At 42.6% G+C, this 20003-nt stretch overlaps 1 protein-coding gene across 1 annotated transcript; it reads left to right on the forward strand.

Moving 5' to 3' along the window:
* The first annotated feature begins 1805 nt into the window (after window positions 1-1805).
* On the forward strand, window positions 1806-11292 carry LOC139562566 (voltage-dependent anion-selective channel protein 2-like). The gene is made up of 10 exons (XM_071380339.1): window positions 1806-1893; window positions 2624-2702; window positions 4111-4182; window positions 4473-4522; window positions 4782-4934; window positions 5141-5193; window positions 7150-7377; window positions 7710-7860; window positions 10052-10109; window positions 10947-11292. Exons 3-10 carry the CDS (start codon window positions 4116-4118, stop codon window positions 11036-11038), a joined length of 852 nt encoding a protein of 283 aa, XP_071236440.1. The 5' UTR covers window positions 1806-1893; window positions 2624-2702; window positions 4111-4115; the 3' UTR covers window positions 11039-11292.
* Window positions 11293-20003: the final 8711 nt, after the last annotated feature.

Consider the following 20003-nt stretch of genomic DNA (forward strand, 5'->3'; position numbering starts at 1 on the left):
CATGAGGAAGGTGAGTTATCAGCCCAGAACTACACGGCAGGACCTGGTCAATGACCTGAAGAGAGCTGGGACCACAGTCTCAAAGAAAACCATTAGTAACACACTACACCGTCATGGATTAAAATCCTGCAGCGCACGCAAGGTCCACCTGCTCAAGCCAGCGCATGTCCAGGCCCGTCTGAAGTTTGCCAATGACCATCTGGATGATCCAGAGGAGGAATGGGAGAAGGTCATGTGGTCTGATGAGACAAAAATAGAGCTTTTTGGTCTAAACTCCACTCGCCGTGTTTGGAGGAAGAAGAAGGATGAGTACAACCCCAAGAACACCATCCCAACCGTGAAGCATGGAGGTGGAAACATCATTCTTTGGGGATGCTTTTCTGCAAAGGGTACAGGATGACTGCACCGTATTGAGGGGAGGATGGATGGGGCCATGTATCGCGAGATCTTGGCCAACAACCTCCTTCCCTCAGTAAGAGCATTGAAGATGGGTCGTGGCTGGGTCTTCCAGCATGACAACGACCCGAAACACACAGCCAGGGCAACTAAGGAGTGGCGCCGTAAGAAGCATCTCAAGGTCCTGGAGTGGCCTAGCCAGTCTCCAGACCTGAACCCAATAGAAAATCTTTGGAGGGAGCTGAAAGTCCGTATTGCCCAGCGACAGCCCCGAAACCTGAAGGATCTGGAGAAGATCTGTATGGAGGAGTGGGCCAAAATCCCTGCTGCAGTGTGTGCAAACCTGGTCATCATCACTGATAACGTTGTTCCTGTCATGATCTGTTTGCATATGTTCAGCATATGCATTCAACAGCCTGGCTGGCAAATGGCCTGTCCATAGTCCATATCTGACCCATCGCTATCACAATCACTCAGGACACCATCTTTCTCATTTTGAGGGATAACTGCAATGTTGCATGCCTTGTCTGGGCAGTCACCTAGATCCAACATATCCAGAACTTGACTCAAAGTGAAACTAAAAGAAAGAACAGAGTAGAAAGTTAGGTAAAACAAGAACTATGTATGTGTATAACTATGTGTATACCTAGACGCACTGTGTTATCCCGCCGGTCACTATTGTTGCCGTCAACATGTTTACACATTCTATGACCACACTGAACAAAGTTGAGTAATTGCAAATGAATGTATCAATACTAGACACCTTAAAGATGATGTGTACCAAAAATCTTTGTCCTAACTTTCTGTTAACATACTTTACTAACCGTTTGTTTGGGAGCTTTGATGCAGTCATCCTCTTCTCATGGTGCAACCAGGAAGTAAACAGCTCTGGTCATGTGACAATTCACACTAAACATGTGACACTGCACATCTTTCATTGAGACCCTTTATTATTTCAATATTTGCTGGAAATACATTGATAGATCATTCAGTAACATTTTTAGAGCCTTATAACTGAAAACCGTTTTTTACGGTCACTATTGTGACCGATGGAATTAAATAGGTTAAATACTGTAATGAAACAGCAGTGAGCAGGTCTCGAACCCTCGACCTTCTAGCCCGAAGTCCGGCGCGCTATCAACTGTGCCGCAAAAGCATCCTCGTGCGGCAGAGTCGATTTCCGCGCTTATAAACCCAGGGTCGTTACAATACATTGTGGTTAAGGTAGAGTATGATTTAATTTAATTAGAATTGTTTTCACACCAATTATAGTCAAACTTTCGCAAACTGTTTGACTTGAAAAAATACTAAACATGTGTTTTTTTTATTTTAAGAACCGTTTAAAAAACCGGGAGCTAAACGAACCGGCTTTTTTTTGGTGAGCTGGGCCGAACGAGCCGCCTCACTGAAAAGAGACGGAATTCCCATCACTAATTGTAGGCTATAACGACACTGTATCAGCTAGCTGTTTGCAAGAGCGCACGTGCCAATACCACAGTGGGTACATTCGCTACATAACACTTTTTTGTGACAAAACCATCGGAGTTGAAAATGCAATGGAACCCATTTAACTTGTATTTTGTATTCAGTACATGGGAATTTAACCCCAAGTAATTTTTATGTGCACTGTCATCACGCACATACTTTTATCGGCAACAAATACATTTGATGAAAACACATCTCTTGTGGCAAAATGCGCATATTTTATTTATGTGGATTTGAGAATATTCGCATGAAACTCCGTCGCAAATTGGATGAAAACCCAGCTAGTTCTTCTGATATATTCACTATACTTTTGCCATTTTCCTTTATCAATCTCAATGTGAATGTGTTTTAATGTGAATCTCAGTAATAAATTGATCTGTCAATTAGATCATTCATTAAATGTCTTATTTTACCAATGTTGGTGTGATAGGATAAAAAGTCTGATCCTTTCAGTAGTTAGAAACAACTGCTATTCTTCAAATTTGAATCGTATTCCACGGAATCAAACATAGTTGTCCATGAGAAGTTACACACGGAAATGGATGAATCTATGATAAATACATATTTCTATGTATAAGAAAACAAAATGCGTAAGAATGCTTTTTTTGTATTGACAGAAAAAAATCTAGTTACAGCCAAAAGCCTTTTAAACTTTGTTGATTTTGTAATTATTTTGTAATGAATCTGCAAGTATTTTTTAGACAGGCAAACATGTGACAGATAGGGGTCTTTCGGTTGATAGGCTGGATTTCATTACATTGCAGTCTCCTTCAAGTCGCCCTCCAACCGGTGAAGTTTACTGCTAGCCTCATCTTTTACTGGTAAGTAAAGCAACTAAAGTGGCTTTTATTGTAAAGGAACTAAACGACATTTGCCGCGGTTTATGACCACGCTTGCACGAGGTTTGCCTGACACACTATCGCTAAATGTGCCTAACTAGCATTAGTTATTTAACTAATGAGCTTTGCTGCTGGACCTGTAACCTTATACGAGAAAGGACAACTCGTGTCCGCTGCACATGTGTGTTAAATGGCGTTCAGTCGGATTACTTTGAGCTGTTCTAGGATAATGAACAAGCTAGTAACATTAATGGAGTCTTTGAATTGCACAATACCCAGTGGTTGATTTAATGGGACGGACAGGGTAGGAGCCAGCAATTGGCTGGAGAGTGGACATATGTATCAAAACGTCATGCCAATAAAGCGAATTGGAATTAAACTGAGTGACGCGCTTCCCAGACCTAGCCCTACATTCCTCTACCTGGATTTAACTGAGTGAGTCACTGAGGTGTGGCCTAGCGTCAGTTCAAATAAATTAGCTATCCAGAACCAGACAGGCCATTTATCATACCCACTCAGATTATCAACGTCTGCAAGGGAATCCTTGCTCTGGGCTGATAGAGCTGGCTGTTATAGACGGGCAACCACACTCTTTATTGTATAGTGCAGGGCTATCCAACCCTGTTCCTGAAGAGTTACCATTCAGTAGGTTTTCGTTCCAACCATAATCTAGAGCACCTAACTATAATAATTAGCTGGTTGATAAGTTGCATCACGTTAGTTACAACTGGGTTTGGAGAGCCCTGGTAAAGTAGTTTTTTGCCCAATGGATGACTAGCTGTGTTGGATGAGTACTTATGTTCATAGACAGGGCCTACTCTAGACTTTTGGGGCCTCTAAGTGGGCAAAACGTTTTAGTGACTCTTGACAGTGGAGAGAAAAGTAAGAAAATAAATAAAAGTGAGTTTCCTGCAATACACATTTTGCCTTGACTGATGCCATGTTAATGATATCAGAGTGAGCGTGACTTACAAATCAATGGTGGTCCGTCCCCTGGGCGCCTTCCCCTGCTTTGCGTAACTGGTCTGTATTATGCCATGATAGCTTGCTAGACTAATTTACCAATTCAAAAATGATGACATGGCTAGTTGAGTGACTGACATGATGAGAAATTGCTGATGCACAACCAAATGTTGATCTTTAACCCATGTGTATTCTACTATTCAAACTTTAAACAGTAAGTTGGGACCCTGATAGAGTACCTAAAATACAAATGAAATGTTTTTTTTGTCGTTTAGGGCCTGCTAGCGGCCTGGGACCCTTATGTCGCTTATTATTCCTATCCCTGTTCATAGATTCAAAAGAAATTGGTTTCCAAAGCAGGCGTTATGTAAATCAAAATGAACTCTGACTGTTGTGTAATGTATACATTATTTTCTTCCTGCTACAGGTGTAATGGCTGTGCCTCCATCATATGGTGACCTCGGCAAGTCCGCCAAGGACATCTTCAGCAAAGGCTATGGTACTGTACATTTCACTCAAACAAATATACTGTAGTGGCCATTGTGTTTGTAAGGAAACGCATTGTGTCAGAACGGGAAGAACCAATAGTTTATTTGAAGGATTCTAATCCAATAGGCAGGATGGTGTTCTATCTATAGATAAAATATCTCTATCTCGGCTCTGCATGTTATCCTGTAAGATGTTAGTGTATGAAGTATTACATTGTGCTAACACTGATTACATTTAATGACTATTTCCCATTTGTGAAATATGCATCAGTGGTTGACTAACTTTGCTTTCTCCCTGAAGGGTTCGGCCTGGTGAAGCTTGATGTGAAGACCAAGTCCGGCAGCGGAGTGGTAAGTTGCCTTATTTTCTTTCTAATTATGTGTACTTTCAAAATGAATGTAGAACTATCTCTACTCAACTCCTGTGTATGTGGTCTTTATGATTACAGTAATTGTGTAATACTTTGAATTTACAACCCTGAGAGCTTGACAGTAGCAGTATAGTTCAATACACTCCTTGACAATAAAAACCCAAGTGAATTAAGATATTTTTACAACATTTGTTTTTATTCATATCCTGATGTGAACCTTTTTTACAAATGTTCTGCAGGAGTTCAAAACAGCTGGCTCCACCAACACAGACACCAGCAAGGTGGCGGGCAGCCTGGAAACCAAATACAAGAGGTCAGAGTACGGCCTGACCTTCACAGAAAAGTGGAACACTGACAACACCCTGGGAACAGAGATCACCGTCGAAGACCAGGTTCAGATTCAACAAAGCTTTATTTAAAATGCTTTTTGTAAAACAATCGGTGTTGTGTTTGGAGTTTCTCACAATAGCCTTGACACACAATTGAAAAGAAAGCTGATTCAAACAAGTAATGAATATTCAATATGTAGTGATCACATGAAATGCCGGAAGATCAAACTTGTGTTACCAGTCTGGTTCTCTGTTCTTGTTTTCTTTAGGTTGTCAAGGGTCTGAAGCTGACATTTGACACAACCTTCTCACCAAACACTGGGTAAGATTACAAATGTACAATTTCAATGCAGAGGACCAGTTCGAAAAATGTATGTACTCACTACTGTAAGTCGCTCTGGATTAAAAGCATCTACTAAACGACTAAAATTTAGTTCTAGTACTTAAAATGGTGTTTCATGTGTTTGGACATATGGGTGCCGATGGTATTAACATATAGCTAGCCAAGAAGAGTCAGTCCAGCACGTAGTGTCCTTACATGAAGGTAACATGATCTGGGGTGTGCAGTCCTCACAGGCTTGTGGGTAGATCTGAGGTGACAGGGGTCAGTCAAATTATCTTCAGCCTGTAATGGCACTCATCTGTATAGAATTTATTATCATATCCATGGCATGTGTTTTCTTGCTCGTATATTTGAATGTAGGTGTTTATTCTCCTTGTTGGGCTCCAGATTTTAACAATTTAATCAAACTTTTTATTTTTGGGGTGGCTAAAACCATGATTCGGTCAAGCAGTAGCCTAAAGTGCATTACTAGATTTTAATGTTTTATATAAATTGTAAAGTCTTTTGTCTGTCTTTTTCGTCAGTAGGACGAGCTGTCGCTAATGGGGATCCTAATAAAATCCAAATATCCGGATTCCTCCATGAAAGTCTGTGCCCAGCCCCTGTGGCTGTTTTACTCTGTATGCTCCGAGTAGGTTAGAGGGAGGGGACAAATAGCAACTGCTGTGACTGTTGGAGAGAAGGGTCTCAGCTTTCTGTAGGTATTACATTGTATTTCTCAACTCTCAATACTGACTGTTTAAGCATAGTTTTCAACCAAAATAACTGGTATATTGCTGACGTATACAGAGCACTGGTAGTGCACATCGGCCATTTGCGGTCATTGCATAGGCCTATATAGATGTCATTGGGTAGTATGCAACAGTTTTCTTAGGACATTTAATTTACTGTTAGATTCATCAATTACAAGGCTAACTAGCAGCCTATTATATAAAGCGATCTAGCTAATGACTTTTGAGTTTCCACTTCCCAAATGAACCAGCCTATGAGCTATTTGTACATAAAAAGATGCTAGCAAATGTCTATTGACTAAAATAAATCTGCAATTCTGGGCCCTAATTTTGCGAGTAACGTTATAGCAATAATGACCCATTTGTCAACTCATAATGCTCATCAAAATATCTTGATCGTGTGTTCCTGCTTGGACATGTTAGATGAAACAATTTATTTCTTGAATTATACCATCTCAGTAGCACTGTAAATTACTTTATAAGTTAGCTTTGTGTGTGTGACCAAAACCTATGCAGTAGTTCCTCCCCAGCCAGTCCACATAGTATCGGCTTTCCTGGAAGTGTAAATCCTGTGGTGACACATGGTGGGCCACATGTTGTGGGGAGGAAGGGGTGGTCATCAAGCTGTTGCTGCATGTCCACTGAGCTCTGTGGGAGGAGTTTCCGCTAGGTACAGATATAGGATTGGGGAGGGGAAACTGATCCTAACTTTAACCATTAGTGTGGGTCGGGGATGCAAAAACTTCACTCCGCTGAATTCTACAGCTTGTCACACTGCCTAGGCTATCAGTTTAGAACTGGCCTTAGTGTCATGTAGCATGAGCATTTTAAGGAGCTCATAATAAAGTGTTATTGTAATCCCTAGTTGCTAATGCTGTGTGTGAATGGAGGTTGTGTGTTTGTGCACTTACTGTAACCCTCGTTGGCTAGTGTGTAATGACGATCCAGAAAGACATTGCTCAGGATTTGCTCAGTATTGCTTGTGGACTATTTGATTATGAACATAGGACTGTGTATGGGTGAATTACTACTGGAGTGAGAGGTTTTCAAGCTCTTGGTTTCTCCCAATTCCCTTCATATTCTGCTACGGTTGCTACATTTCCATTAGACTGGTTATATTAGGCCTGAGCTGTTTGGCTGTTCATTAAAAATATTTAACTTCAGAATGTAGGCTAACCAAATATGTTTTTCGCTCCAACGGCAGTAAGAAGAGCGGCAAAGTCAAGACCGCCTACAAGCGCGAGTTTGTCAACCTGGGCTGTGACGTTGACTTTGACTTCGCTGGCCCCGCTATCCATGGAGCGGCCGTCGTTGGTTACGAGGGCTGGCTCGCCGGCTACCAGATGACTTTTGACACGGCCAAGTCTAAGATGACCCAGAACAACTTCGCTGTTGGATACAAGACCGGGGACTTCCAGCTACACACCAACGTGTAAGTGAGAGCATACAATGTATACAAGTGTATGCATTTCCAGTCCTCTGCTATGTGCATACAATACCAATTATCTTCAAGGACAAATGTTGTCTATTCAATTGTGTGTAAAAAGAAAAAAAAAGAAACGCACACAAAAACAATGGACATGGATGACTGGACAGCTGTAGTCAACCTGGAAATTATAGTAATCATTGAATATCGGATTAATAATGATTTAACCAGGGATCAAAACGTCAGGCCCTACAAACTGCATAGCATGGTAAAGGCTGGGACTTGACAAATATTATCTTATCACTCCTCCCTAATCTTCTCCCTGGTGGTTGTTACAGTAATGACGGTGTACAGTTCGGTGGCTCAATCTACCAGAAAGTGAGTCCAGCGCTGGAGACGGCGGTCAACCTTGCCTGGACTGCCGGCAGCAACAGCACAAGCTTCGGCATCGCAGCCAAATACCAGCTGGACAAGAGTGCCTCCATCAGTGTAAGTACTGTGCAGGAGTGACTCTTTGGGCCAGTTTTCCCACACAGAGCTTTAGTCTTGTCCAGGACTAAAAAGCCTTGTCAATGGAGATTTTCCATTGAATTCACATTTTATTTTGTCCAGGACTTGGCTTAATCTGTGTCCAGGAAACCATCCCTTTGTCTTACTGTATCCTAAGAACACATGTAAGAAACGCTCAAGTACTTACTAGTGCTGTTTTCTACACTCACTACATACTAGAGGTCGACCGATTATGATTTTTCAACGCCGATACCGGTTATTGGAGGACCAAAAAAAAGCCGATGCCGATTAATCGGACGATTTTACATTTTTATTTTTTTGTAATAATGACAATTACAACAATACTGAATGAACACTTATTTTAACTTAATATAATACATCAATAAAATCAATTTAGCCTCAAATATATAATGAAACATGTTCAATTTGGTTAAAATAATGCAAAAACAAAGTGTTGGAGAAGAAAGTAAAAGTGCAATATGTGCCATGTAAGAAAGCTAACGTTTAAGTTCCTTGCTCAGAACATGAGAACACATGAAAGCTGGTGGTTCCTTTTAACATGAGTCTTCAATATTCCCAGGTAAGACGTTTTAGGTTGTAGTTATTATAGGACTATTTCTCTCTATACCATTTGTATTTCATATACCTTTGACTATTGGATGTTCTTATAGGCACTTTAGTATTGCCAGTGTAACAGTATAGCTTCCATCCCTCTCCTCGCCGCTACCTGGGCTCGAACCAGAAACACATCGACAACAGCCACCCTCGAGGCAGCGTTACCCATGCAGAGCAAAGGGGAACAACTACTCCAAGTCTCAGAGCGAGTGATGTTTGAAACGCTATTAGCGCGCACCCCGCTAACTAGCTAGCCATTTCACATCGGTTACATCAGCCTAATCTCTGGAGTTGATAGGCTTGAAGTCATAAACAGCGCAATGCTTGAAGCACAGCGACGAGCTGCTGGCAAAACGCACGAAAGTGCTGTTTGAATGAATGCTTATGAGCCTGCTGGTGCCTACCATCGCTCAGTCAGACTGCTCTATCAAATCATAGACTTAGTTCTAACATAATAACACACAGAAATACGAGCCTTAGGTCATTAATATGGTCGAATCTGGAAACTATCATCTCAAACAAAACGTTTATTCTTTCAGTGAAATACGGAACCGTTCCGTATTTTATCTAACGGGTGGCATCCATAAGTCTAAATATTCCTGTTACATTGCACAACCTTCAATGTTATGTCATAATTACGTAAAATTCTGGCAAATTAGTTCGCAATGAGCCAGGCGGCCCAAACTGTTGCATATACCCTGACTCTGCGTGCAATGAACGCAAGAGAAGTGACACAATTTCACCTGGTTAATATTGCCTGCTAACCTGGATTTCTTTTAGCTAAATATGCAGGTTTAAAAATATATACTTCTGTGTATTGATTTTAAGAAAGGCATTGATGTTTATGGTTAGGTACACGTTGGAGCAACGACAGTCCTTTTTCGCGAATGAGCACTGCATCGATTATATGCAACGCAGGACACGCTAGATAAACTAGTAATATCATCAACCATGTGTAGGTATAACTAGTGATTATGATTGATTGTTTTTTATAAGATAAGTTTAATGCTAGCTAGCAACTTACCTTGGCTTCTTACTGCATTTACGTAACAGGCAGGCTCCTCGTGAGGCAGGTGGTTAGAGCGTTGGACTAGTTAACCGTAAGGTTGCAAGATTGAATCCCTGAGCTGACAAGGTAAAAATCTGTCGTCCTGCCCCTGAACAAGGCAGTTAACCCACCGTTCCTAGGCCGTCATTGAAAATAAGAATGTGTTCTTAACTGACTTGCCTAGTTTAATAAAGGTGTAAAAAAAAAAAGTTTTTTAACGGCGTCCAAAATTTCCAATTTATTATGAAAACTTGAAATCGACCCTAATTAATCGTCCATTCCGATTAATCGGTCGACCTCTACTACATACTTACTGGTGCTGTATACAACACTTACTGGTGCTGTATACAACACTTTCTGGTGCTGTCTACTACTGCTACAACTCTCGCCACATTGTCTGGCTCTCCAGGATCAGAGTTGCCCACTCTAGTATAGAAGGCTGCGGTCGTTAGGAACCTTCCTCTGCCTTTTGGCTTGTAAGTTAAACAATTGATTCTGTCTTTTCAGGCTAAAGTGAACAACATCAGCCTGGTCGGTCTTGGGTACACCCAGACGCTGAGACCAGGTAAGACCTCTCGTTTACAGGAGATCTAATGATTCTCTTACTGCTGACACTACAGGTTCTCTTTAAGTTCCCTCAAGTTGAAATGTTAGATTACTAATCTTGTCTGTAGCCCACTACTTCTCTATGAGCAACCCACACTTTAATGCAACATCCTCTTCCTTAACCAAAGTGCTCAACGAGACCTGCGTACGGTACTGCATCTGTAAAAGAAACACATTGGACAGTACAGGAAATGGGGTGGGGGGGGGGGGGCGTAGGACTCTTTCAGTTAAAGTGCATGTATACACTCCACCCGGCACCAAAGTTGATTTTAAGATGATGCTTTACTGGAGACTCAAAGCAACGGTCGGCCAATAGAGAGGTTTTATGTAAATTTCAGCAACTGCCATCATACATGCTGTTTTTGAAGGGGCGATCTCGACTTGATCGCTAATCATCTCAGCAAGTGAGTCCCTAGTAATGCAGCGTCCTATTCACTTTGCTGTCAATGTGTCTCGGTGTACTGTTATTGTTATAGGTGCACTCCTGCAGTGTTTCAGAAGGCTCAGGTAGAATGATGTAGGACAGACTAGTTTCTCTTTCATTTGAAAAAGGAAATCATTGAGCTCTAAGAGATTTTCCATCCTCAATGATGAGAATGTTGACACCAGGGATGGAACGTAAGGAATTTCACTGCTCTGATTGAAGGCTAGTATGTCGACTAGTATGGCACATGTCTCAACAGTACTATCTTCCGGCCAGCGGGCTTGCTTAATTTCCATCTCTAGTTGACACTTATTTTTTTATTTGACCCTCATCCTGAATGCGACCCTTTATGTTGTCTCTCCTCTGTTGCAGGTGTGAAACTCACCCTCTCTGCCCTGGTGGACGGCAAGTGCATCAACACTGGAGGCCACAAGCTGGGCCTGGGGTTGGAACTGGAGGCCTAAACTATCCTCACGGCGAAGGGGACAAGGGAATATCAGCAGAATCTGGCCTTATAATGTATTTCCAACTCAAACCAGCAAGAGGATGTATCATGGAAGGGGTGTGTTCAGAGGCTACAACAACAAGAGAAAGAAACACTATGGTCATTTTATTTTTTTACTGTTTTATGACGGTAGCTATTCCCGTTATTCTTTGGTGTACATGTTTGCTTTGTAGTTTCCATTAAAAGACACTTGCAGTGGGTCAGTAATTTATACACCTTCTCATTGTATCTATCCAACACTGCCATGACAATGAAATGCGCCACACCATTCTCCTCCCAATGTGACCAGAAACTTAACTTACAGTGCATTCGTAAAGTATTCAGACCCCTTGACTTTTTCCACATTTTGTTACTTTACAACCTTATTCTAAAACTTTATTTTTATACACTGCTCAAAAAATAAAGGGAACACTTAAACAACACAATGTAACTCCAAGTCAATCACACTTCTGTGAAATCAAACTGTCCACTTAGGAAGCAACACTGATTGACAATAAATTTCACATGCTGTTGTGCAAATGGAATAGACAACAGGTGGAAATTATAGGCAAATAGCAAGACACCCCCAATAAAGGAGTGGTTCTGCAGGTGGTGACCACAGACCACTTCTCAGTTCCTATGCTTCCTGGCTGATGTTTTGGTCACTTTTGAATGCTGGCGGTGCTTTCACTCTAGTGGTAGCATGAGACTGAGTCTACAACCCACACAAGTGGCTCAGGTAGTGCAGCTCATCCAGGATGGCACATCAATGCGAGCTGTGGCAAGAAGGTTTGCTGTGTGTCAGCGTAGTGTCCAGAGCATGGAGGCGCTACCAGGAGACGTGGAGGAGTGCAACAACCCAGCAGCAGGACCGCTACCTCCACCTTTGTGCAAGGAGGAGCACTGCCAGAGCCCTGCAAAATGACCTCCAGCAGGCCACAAATGTGCATGTGTCTGCTCAAGCGGTCAGAAACAGACTCCATGAGGGCCCGACGTCCACAGGTGGGGGTTGTGCTTACAGCCCAACACCGTGCAGGACATTTGGCATTTGCCAGAGAACACCAAGATTGGCAAATTCGCCACTGGCGCCCTGGGCTCTTCACAGATGAAAGCAGGTTCACACTGAGCACGTGACAGAGTCTGGAGACGCCGTGGAGAATGTTCTGCTGCCTGCAACATCCTCCAGCATGACCGGTTTGGCGGTGGGTCAGTCATGGTGTGGGGTGGCATTTCTTTGTGGGGCCGCACAGCCCTCCATGTGCTCGCCAGAGGTAGCCTGACTGCCATTAGGTACCGAGATGAGATCCTCAGACCCCTTGTGAGACCATATGCTGGTGCGGTTGGCCCTGGGTTCCTCCTAATGCAAGACAATGCTAGACCTCATGTGGCTGGAGTGTGTCAGCAGTTCCTGCAAGAGGAAGGCATTGATGCTATGGACTGGCCTGCCGTTCCCCAGACCTGAATCCAATTGAGCACATCTGGGATATCATGTCTCGCTCCATCCACCAACGTCACGTTGCACCACAGACTGTCCAGGAGTTGGCGGATGCTTTAGTCCAGGTCTGGGAGGAGATCCCTCAGGAGACCATCCGCCACCTCATCAGGAGCATGCCCAGGCGTTGTAAGGAGGTCATACAGGCACGTGGAGGCCACACACACTACTGCGCCTCATTTTGACTTGTTTTAAGGACATTACATCAAAGTTGGATCAGCCTGTAGTGTGGTTTTCCACTTTCCAAATCTAGACCTCCATGGGTTGATAAATTTGATTTCCATTGATCATTTTTGTGTGATTTTGTTGTCAGCACATTCAACTATGTAAAGAAAAAAGTATTTAATAAGAATATTTCATTCATTCAGATCTAGGATGTGTTATTTTAGTGTTCCCTTTATTTTTTTGAGCAGTGTATATAAAATCCCCTCATCAATCTACACACAATACCCCATAATGACAAAGCAAAAATGTAAATATCACATTGACATAAGTATTCAGACCCTTTAATCATTAGTTGGTCACCTGTAGCTCCTATGTTTATCCCTTTAAGTATTGTTTTTCATATGGTGAGACGTCAATTGATTGGTTAAATGTGGTGGGTGCTTTTGGTCATACCTTACTGATTTGACCACTTCTAACCAATCATTTGGTATTCTGTCTGAAGACATTTCTCATTTGCAACCACATTCTTCAGCATGCTATTTTTCTCCCACTTATTTAATTACTGTCGTATGACATCTCAAACCCTGATGGGTATATCATAGCTGTACATGAAGAACTCGCTTAATCGGAACAGTTTTTGGGTGGCTTGAAACAGTAAAAGTCTAAGTTCGGGGAAAACCTGTAATTCTTGGCCGACCTGGCAGGCTTGCTTTTGTTTTCTGCATTGCTGCAGATGACTACGGGAGTGGTTTAATGTTCACAGTAATGCCAAACTGCCTGGATACTGTCCGGCTGTGTGTAGGCTCTCCCAGGGGCTTCATCTTGGCTGGCTGAGACAGCGATCATGGGAAACTTGGGAGATCCCTTTTGTATGTTTTAACTTTTCAATCAAATGTTTGAGCTCTACAAACCAACTCGTGAACTTTTTTTGTGAGTTATGATCAACTCTGGCCTTGGGATGTCTTATCAGGGATTCTTTAAAGATGGACAATCCCAACCTTTTCTTAAGATTTACAATATGTTTATAGACAATCGCACCATGTAAAGGAACAACCTAATTTTAACCATTTATGAAATACACCTAACTGGATTTATCAATTCCATCAGACCCCATAAAAGGTATTTAATTTTTGTTGTCCAAGTGTTTAAAGGCCTTGCTCATGTTTCATTCTAACATTTAGATTATTCAAGTATTTAATACAAATCTATACTTTTTCTACCATTGTATAATTTTTCAGGGATAATTTAATTGGCATGTTTTTCTAGGTTCAGAACATAAAACAAGATTCATATACTTAAAAAAAAAATGTTACACAACATGCAACAATTTCAAAGATTTTACTGAGTTACAATTCATATAAGGAAATCAGTCAATTGATATTAATTCATTTGGCCCTAATCTATGGATTTCACATGACTGGGAATAAAAATATGCATTTGTTAGTTACAGATACTGTACCTTAAAAAAAATGGGCCTCAGGATCTTGTTATGGTATTTTTGTGCATTCAAATTGCCAATCAATAAAATGCAATTAGTTGTGTTTGTTGTCCATAGGTTATGCCTGCCCATACCATAAGCCGACCACCGCAACCATGGGCCACTCTGTTCACAATGTTGACATCAGCAAACTGCTCGCCTACACAACACCATACACATGGTCTGTGGTTGTGAGGCCGGTTGGACGTACTGTCAAATTCTCTAAAACAACATTGGAGGTGGCTAATGGTAGAGAAACTAACATTAAATTCTCTACCAACAGCATCCCTGCAGTCAGCATGCCATTTGTATGCTCCCTCAAAACTTGAGACATCTGTGGCATTGTGTTGTTTGACAAAACTGCACATTTTAGAGTGGCATTTTATTGTCCCTAGCACAAGGTGCACCTGTGTTTAATCAGCTTCTTGATATGCCACAACTGTCAGGTGGAATGATTATCTTGGCAAAGGAGAAATGCTCAGCAATTATTTTAAATTTAACTAGGCAAGTCAGTTAAGAACAAATACTTATTTACAATGATGGCCTACCGGGGAACAGTGGGTTAACTGCCTTGTTCAGGGGCAGAACGACAGGGATGTAAAAACATTTGTGCACAAAATTTGAGAGGAATCAGCTTTTTGTGTGTATGGAACATTTCTGGGATATTTTTTTTTCAGCCCTTGAAACATAGGACCAACATTTTACGTGTTGCGTTTTATATTTTTGTTCAGTGTATATGTACATTTCAAATGTATAAATGCCATCAACCAATGAGTTCTTGCCTTGTAATCTACTGTGGTCAGGTATCATATTTCTATATCATATGATGTGGTTAGCTGATATGTTAATCTTTTATGAGCAACTGGGTGACCCTAAAGTATCTGTTCCATCAGCATAGGGACACAGTAATGTAAAGAAAAAATATTTTTCCCTCATAAAGCTTAAATATGTAACTTTTCACCAAATTCACATAGAAATTTGAGTTATAGATATGTCATTCTCATTGAAAGCAAGTCTAAGAAGCGGTAGATCTGTTCTATGTGTCCCGTTCTTAGGTTTAATTTCTGCTTCTTTTACCTTCAGGTTTCTAACCACAAAAAAAATACAATATTTTTGGTTTAATGAAAATATATTTCACAGCAGTTTAGATGATACAATGATTCTTACAGTGGTGTGTAGATGGTACAATGAATCTCTACACTATCCATTGCTTGTTTTGTCACATAAACAGAAATTAGGCGAACTATTCAATTTATAGCAAAAGGAAATGGCAGACCGATTTCTGCATATTGCACCTTGAAAGGTGCTACTAATAGAATAATTTTGATTTCACATGACTGGGAAGGGGAGCAGCCATGGGTGGGCCTGGGAGGGCGTAGGCACACCCACTTGGGAGCCAGACCCAGCCAATCAGAATTAGTTTTTCCCAACAAAAGGTTTTTATTACAGACAGAAATACTCCTGGGTTTCATACGCTGTCCGGTTGGCTGGTCTCAGACGATCCTGCAGGTGAAGCAGCTGGAGGTGGAAGTCGTGGGCTGGCATGGTTACACGTGGTCTGCAGTTGTGAGGCCGGTTGGACGTACTGCCAAGTTCTCTAAAACGACTTATGGCAACAGCTCTGGTAGACATTCCAGTAGTCAGCATGCCAATTGCAAGCTCCCTCAAAACTTGAGTCATCTGTGGTATTGTGTTGTCTGACAAAACTACAAAACTATAAATGCAACATGTAAAGTGTTGGTCTCACGTTTCATGAGCTGAAATAAAAGACCCCAGAAATGTTCCATAGGCACAAGAAGCTTATTTCTCTCAAATGTTGTGCACAAATTTGTGTACATCCCTGTTAGTGAGCATTTCTCCTTTGCCAAGATAATGCTTCTACCTGACAGTTGTGGCATCTCAAGAAGCTGATTAAACAGCATGATCATTACACAGGTGCACCTTGTGCTGGGGACAATAAAAGGCCACTATAAAATGTGCCGTTTTGTCAAACAACACAATGCCACAGATGTCTCAAGTTTTGAGGGAGAGTGGAATTGGCATGCTGACTGCAGGAATGTCCACGCGAGCTGTTGCCAGAGAATGTAATATTAATTTCTCTACCATAAGCCAAAACCTACATTGTTTTAGAGAATTTGGCAGTACGTCCAACTGGCCTCACAACCACAGACCACTTGTATTGCGTCCTGTGGGCGAGCAGTTTGCTGACTTCAACGTTGTAAACAGTGCCCCATGGTGGCGGTGGGGTTATGGTATGGGCAGGCAAAAGCTACAGACAATGAACACAAATGAATTTTATCGATGGCAATTTGAATGTACAGAGATAACGTGACGAGATCCTGAGGCCCATTGTCATGCCATTCATACGCCGCCATCACCTCATGTTTCAGCATGATAATGCACTGCCCAATGTCGCAAGGATCTCTACACAATTCCTGGAAGCTGAAAATGTCCCAGTTCTTCCATGGCCTGCATTGTCACCAGACATGTCACCCATTGAGCATGTTTGGAATGCTCTGGATTGACGTGTACGACAGCGTGTTCCAGTTCCCGCTAGTATCCAGCAACTTCACCCAGCCATTGAAGAGGAGTGGACAACATTCCACAGGCCACAATCAACAGCCGGATCAACTCTATGCGAAGGAGATGTGTCACACTGCATGAGGCAAATGGTAGTCACACCAGATACTGACTGGTTTTCTGATCCACGCCCGTAACTTTTTTGTTAAGTTATCTGGGACCAACAGATGCATATCTTTATTCCCAGTCATGTGAAATCCATAGCTTAAGACTTAATACATTTATTTAAATTGATTGATTTCCTTATATGAACTGTAACTCATGGCCCGGCTAGCTGTCTGAATTGCCGTGACCCCAACCAACCTCACTAGTCACTGGACCCTTATGATCACTCGGCTAAGCATGCCTCTCCTTAATGTCAATATGCCTTGTCCATTGCTGTTCTGATTAGTGGCTTATTTCACTGTAGAGCCTCTAGCCCTGCTCATTATACCTTATCCAACCTTTCAGTTCCACCACCCACACATGCGATGACATCACCTGGTTTCAATGATGTTTCTATAGACAATATCTCTCTCATCATCACTCAATGCCTAGGTTTACCTCCACTGTATTCACATCCTACCATACCTTTGTCTGTACATTATACCTTGAAGCTATTTTATCGCCCCCAGAAACCTGCTCCTTTTACGCTCTGTTCCGGACGTCCTAGATGATCAATTCTCATAGCTTTTAGCCGTACCCTTATCCTACTCCTCCTCTGTTCCTCTGGTGATGTAGAGGTGAATCCAGGCCCCGCAGTGCCTAGCTCCACTCCTATTCCCCAGGCGCTCTCTTTTGATGACTTCTGTAACCGTAATAGCCTTGGTTTCATGCATGTTAACATTAAAAGCCTCATCCCTAAGTTTGTTTTATTCACTGCTTTAGCACACTCTGCCAACCCGGATGTCCTAGCCGTGTCTGAATCCTGGCTTAGGAAGACCACCAAAAACTCTGAAATCTCCATCCCTAACTACAACATTTTCAGACAAGATAGAACGGCCAAAGGGGGCGGTGTTGCAATCTACTGCAGAGATAGCCTGCAGAGTTCTGTCCTACTATCCAGGTCTGTACCAAAACAATTTGAACTTCTACTTTTAAAAATCCACCTCTCTAAAAACAAGTCTCTCACTGTTGCCGCCTGCTATAGACCACCCTCTGCCCCCAGCTGTGCTCTGGACACCATATGTGAACTGATTGCACCCCATCTATCTTCAGAGCTCATGCTGCTAGGTGACCTAAACTGGGACATGCTTAACACCCCAGCCATCCTACAATCTAAGCTTGATGCCCTCAATCTCACACAAATTATCAATGAACCTACCAGGTACCACCCCAAAGCCGTAAACACGGGCACCCTCATGGATATCCTCCTAACCAACTTGCCCTCTAAATACACCTCTGCTGTTTTCAACCAAGATCTCAACCAAGATCTCAGCGATCACTGCCTCATTGCCTGCATCCGTAATGGGTCAGTGGTCAAACGACCTCCACTCATCACTGTCAAACGCTCCCTGAAACACTTCAGCGAGCAGGCCTTTCTAATCGACCTGGACCGGGTATCCTGGAAGGATAATGACCTCATCCCGTCAGTAGAGGATGCCTGGTTATGTAAAAAAAATGCCTTCCTCACCTTAAATAAGCATGCCCATTTCAAGAAATGTAGAACCAGGAACAGATATAGCCCTTGGTTCTCAGACCTGACTGCCCATAAGTTAGAAACCAATATACACAGGCAGTTAGAAAAGCCAAGGCTAGCTTTTTCAAGCAGAAATTTGCTTCCTGCAACACAAACTCAAAAAAGTTCTGGGACACTGTAAAGTCCATGGAAAATAAGAGCACCTCCTCCCAGCTGCCCACTGCACTGAGGATAGGAAACTCTGTCACCACCTGGCTACCCCAGCCCGGTCAACAGCACTGCACCCCCCACAGCAACTCCCAAGCCTTCCTCATTTCTCCTTCTCCCAAATCCAGTCAGCTGATGTTCTGAAAGAGCTGCAAAATCTGGACCCTACAAATCAGCCGGGCTAGACAATCTGGACCCTTTCTTTCTAAAATTATCTGCAGAAATTGTTGCAACCCCTATTACTAGCCTGTTCAACCTCTCTTTCGTGTCGTCTGAGATTCCCAAAGATTGGAAAGCAGCTGCGGTCATCCCCCTCTTCAAAGGGGGGGACTCTTGACCCAAACTGTTACAGACCTATAGCTATCCTACCCTGCCTTTCTAAGGTCTTCGAAAGCCAAGTTAACAAACAGATTACCGACCATTTCGAATCCCACCACACCTTCTCCGCTATGTAATCTGGTTTCAGAGCTGGTCATGGGTGCACCTGAGCCACACTCAAGGTCCTAAACGATATCTTAACCGCCATCGATAAGAAACAATACTGTGCAGTCGTGTTCATTGACCTGGCCAAAGCTTTCGACTCTGTCAATCACCACATCCTCATCGGCAGACTCAATAGCCTTGGTTTCTCAAATGACTGCCTCGCCTGGTTCACCAACTACTTCTCTGATAGAGTTCAGTGTGTCAAATCGGAGGGCCTGTTGTCCGGGCCTCTGGCAGTCTCTATGGGAGTGCCACAGGGTTCAATTCTCGGGCCGACTCTCTTCTCTGTATACATCAATGATGTCGCTCTTGCTGCTGGTGAGTCTCTGATCCACCTCTACGCAGACGACACCATTCTGTATACTTCTGGCCCTTCTTTGGACACTGTGTTAACAACCCTCCAGACGAGCTTCAATGCCATACAACTCACCTTCCGTGGCCTCCAACTGCTCTTAAATACAAGTAAAACTAAGTGCATGCTCTTCAACCGATCGCTGCCTGCACCTGCCCGCCCGTCCAGCATCACTACTCTGGACGGTTCTGACTTAGAATATGTGGACAACTACAAATACCTAGGTGTCTGGTTAGACTGTAAACTCTCCTTCCAGACTCACATCAAACATCTCCAATCCAAAGTTAAATCTAGAATCGGCTTCCTATTTCGCAACAAAGCATCCTTCACTCATGCAGCCAAACATACCCTCGTAAAACTGACCACCCTACCGATCTTCGACTTTGGCGATGTCATCTATAAAATAGCCTCCAACATTCTACTCAACAAATTGGATGCAGTTTATCACTGTGCCATCCGTTTTGTCACCAAAGCCCCATATACTACCCACCACTGCGACCTGTACGCTCTCGTTGGCTGGCCCTCGCTTCATACTCGTCGCCAAACCCACTGGCTCCAGGTCATCTACAAG

Source organism: Salvelinus alpinus, chromosome 32, assembly GCF_045679555.1.
Source record: "Salvelinus alpinus chromosome 32, SLU_Salpinus.1, whole genome shotgun sequence".
In the NCBI taxonomy this organism is placed as follows: domain Eukaryota; kingdom Metazoa; phylum Chordata; class Actinopteri; order Salmoniformes; family Salmonidae; genus Salvelinus; species Salvelinus alpinus.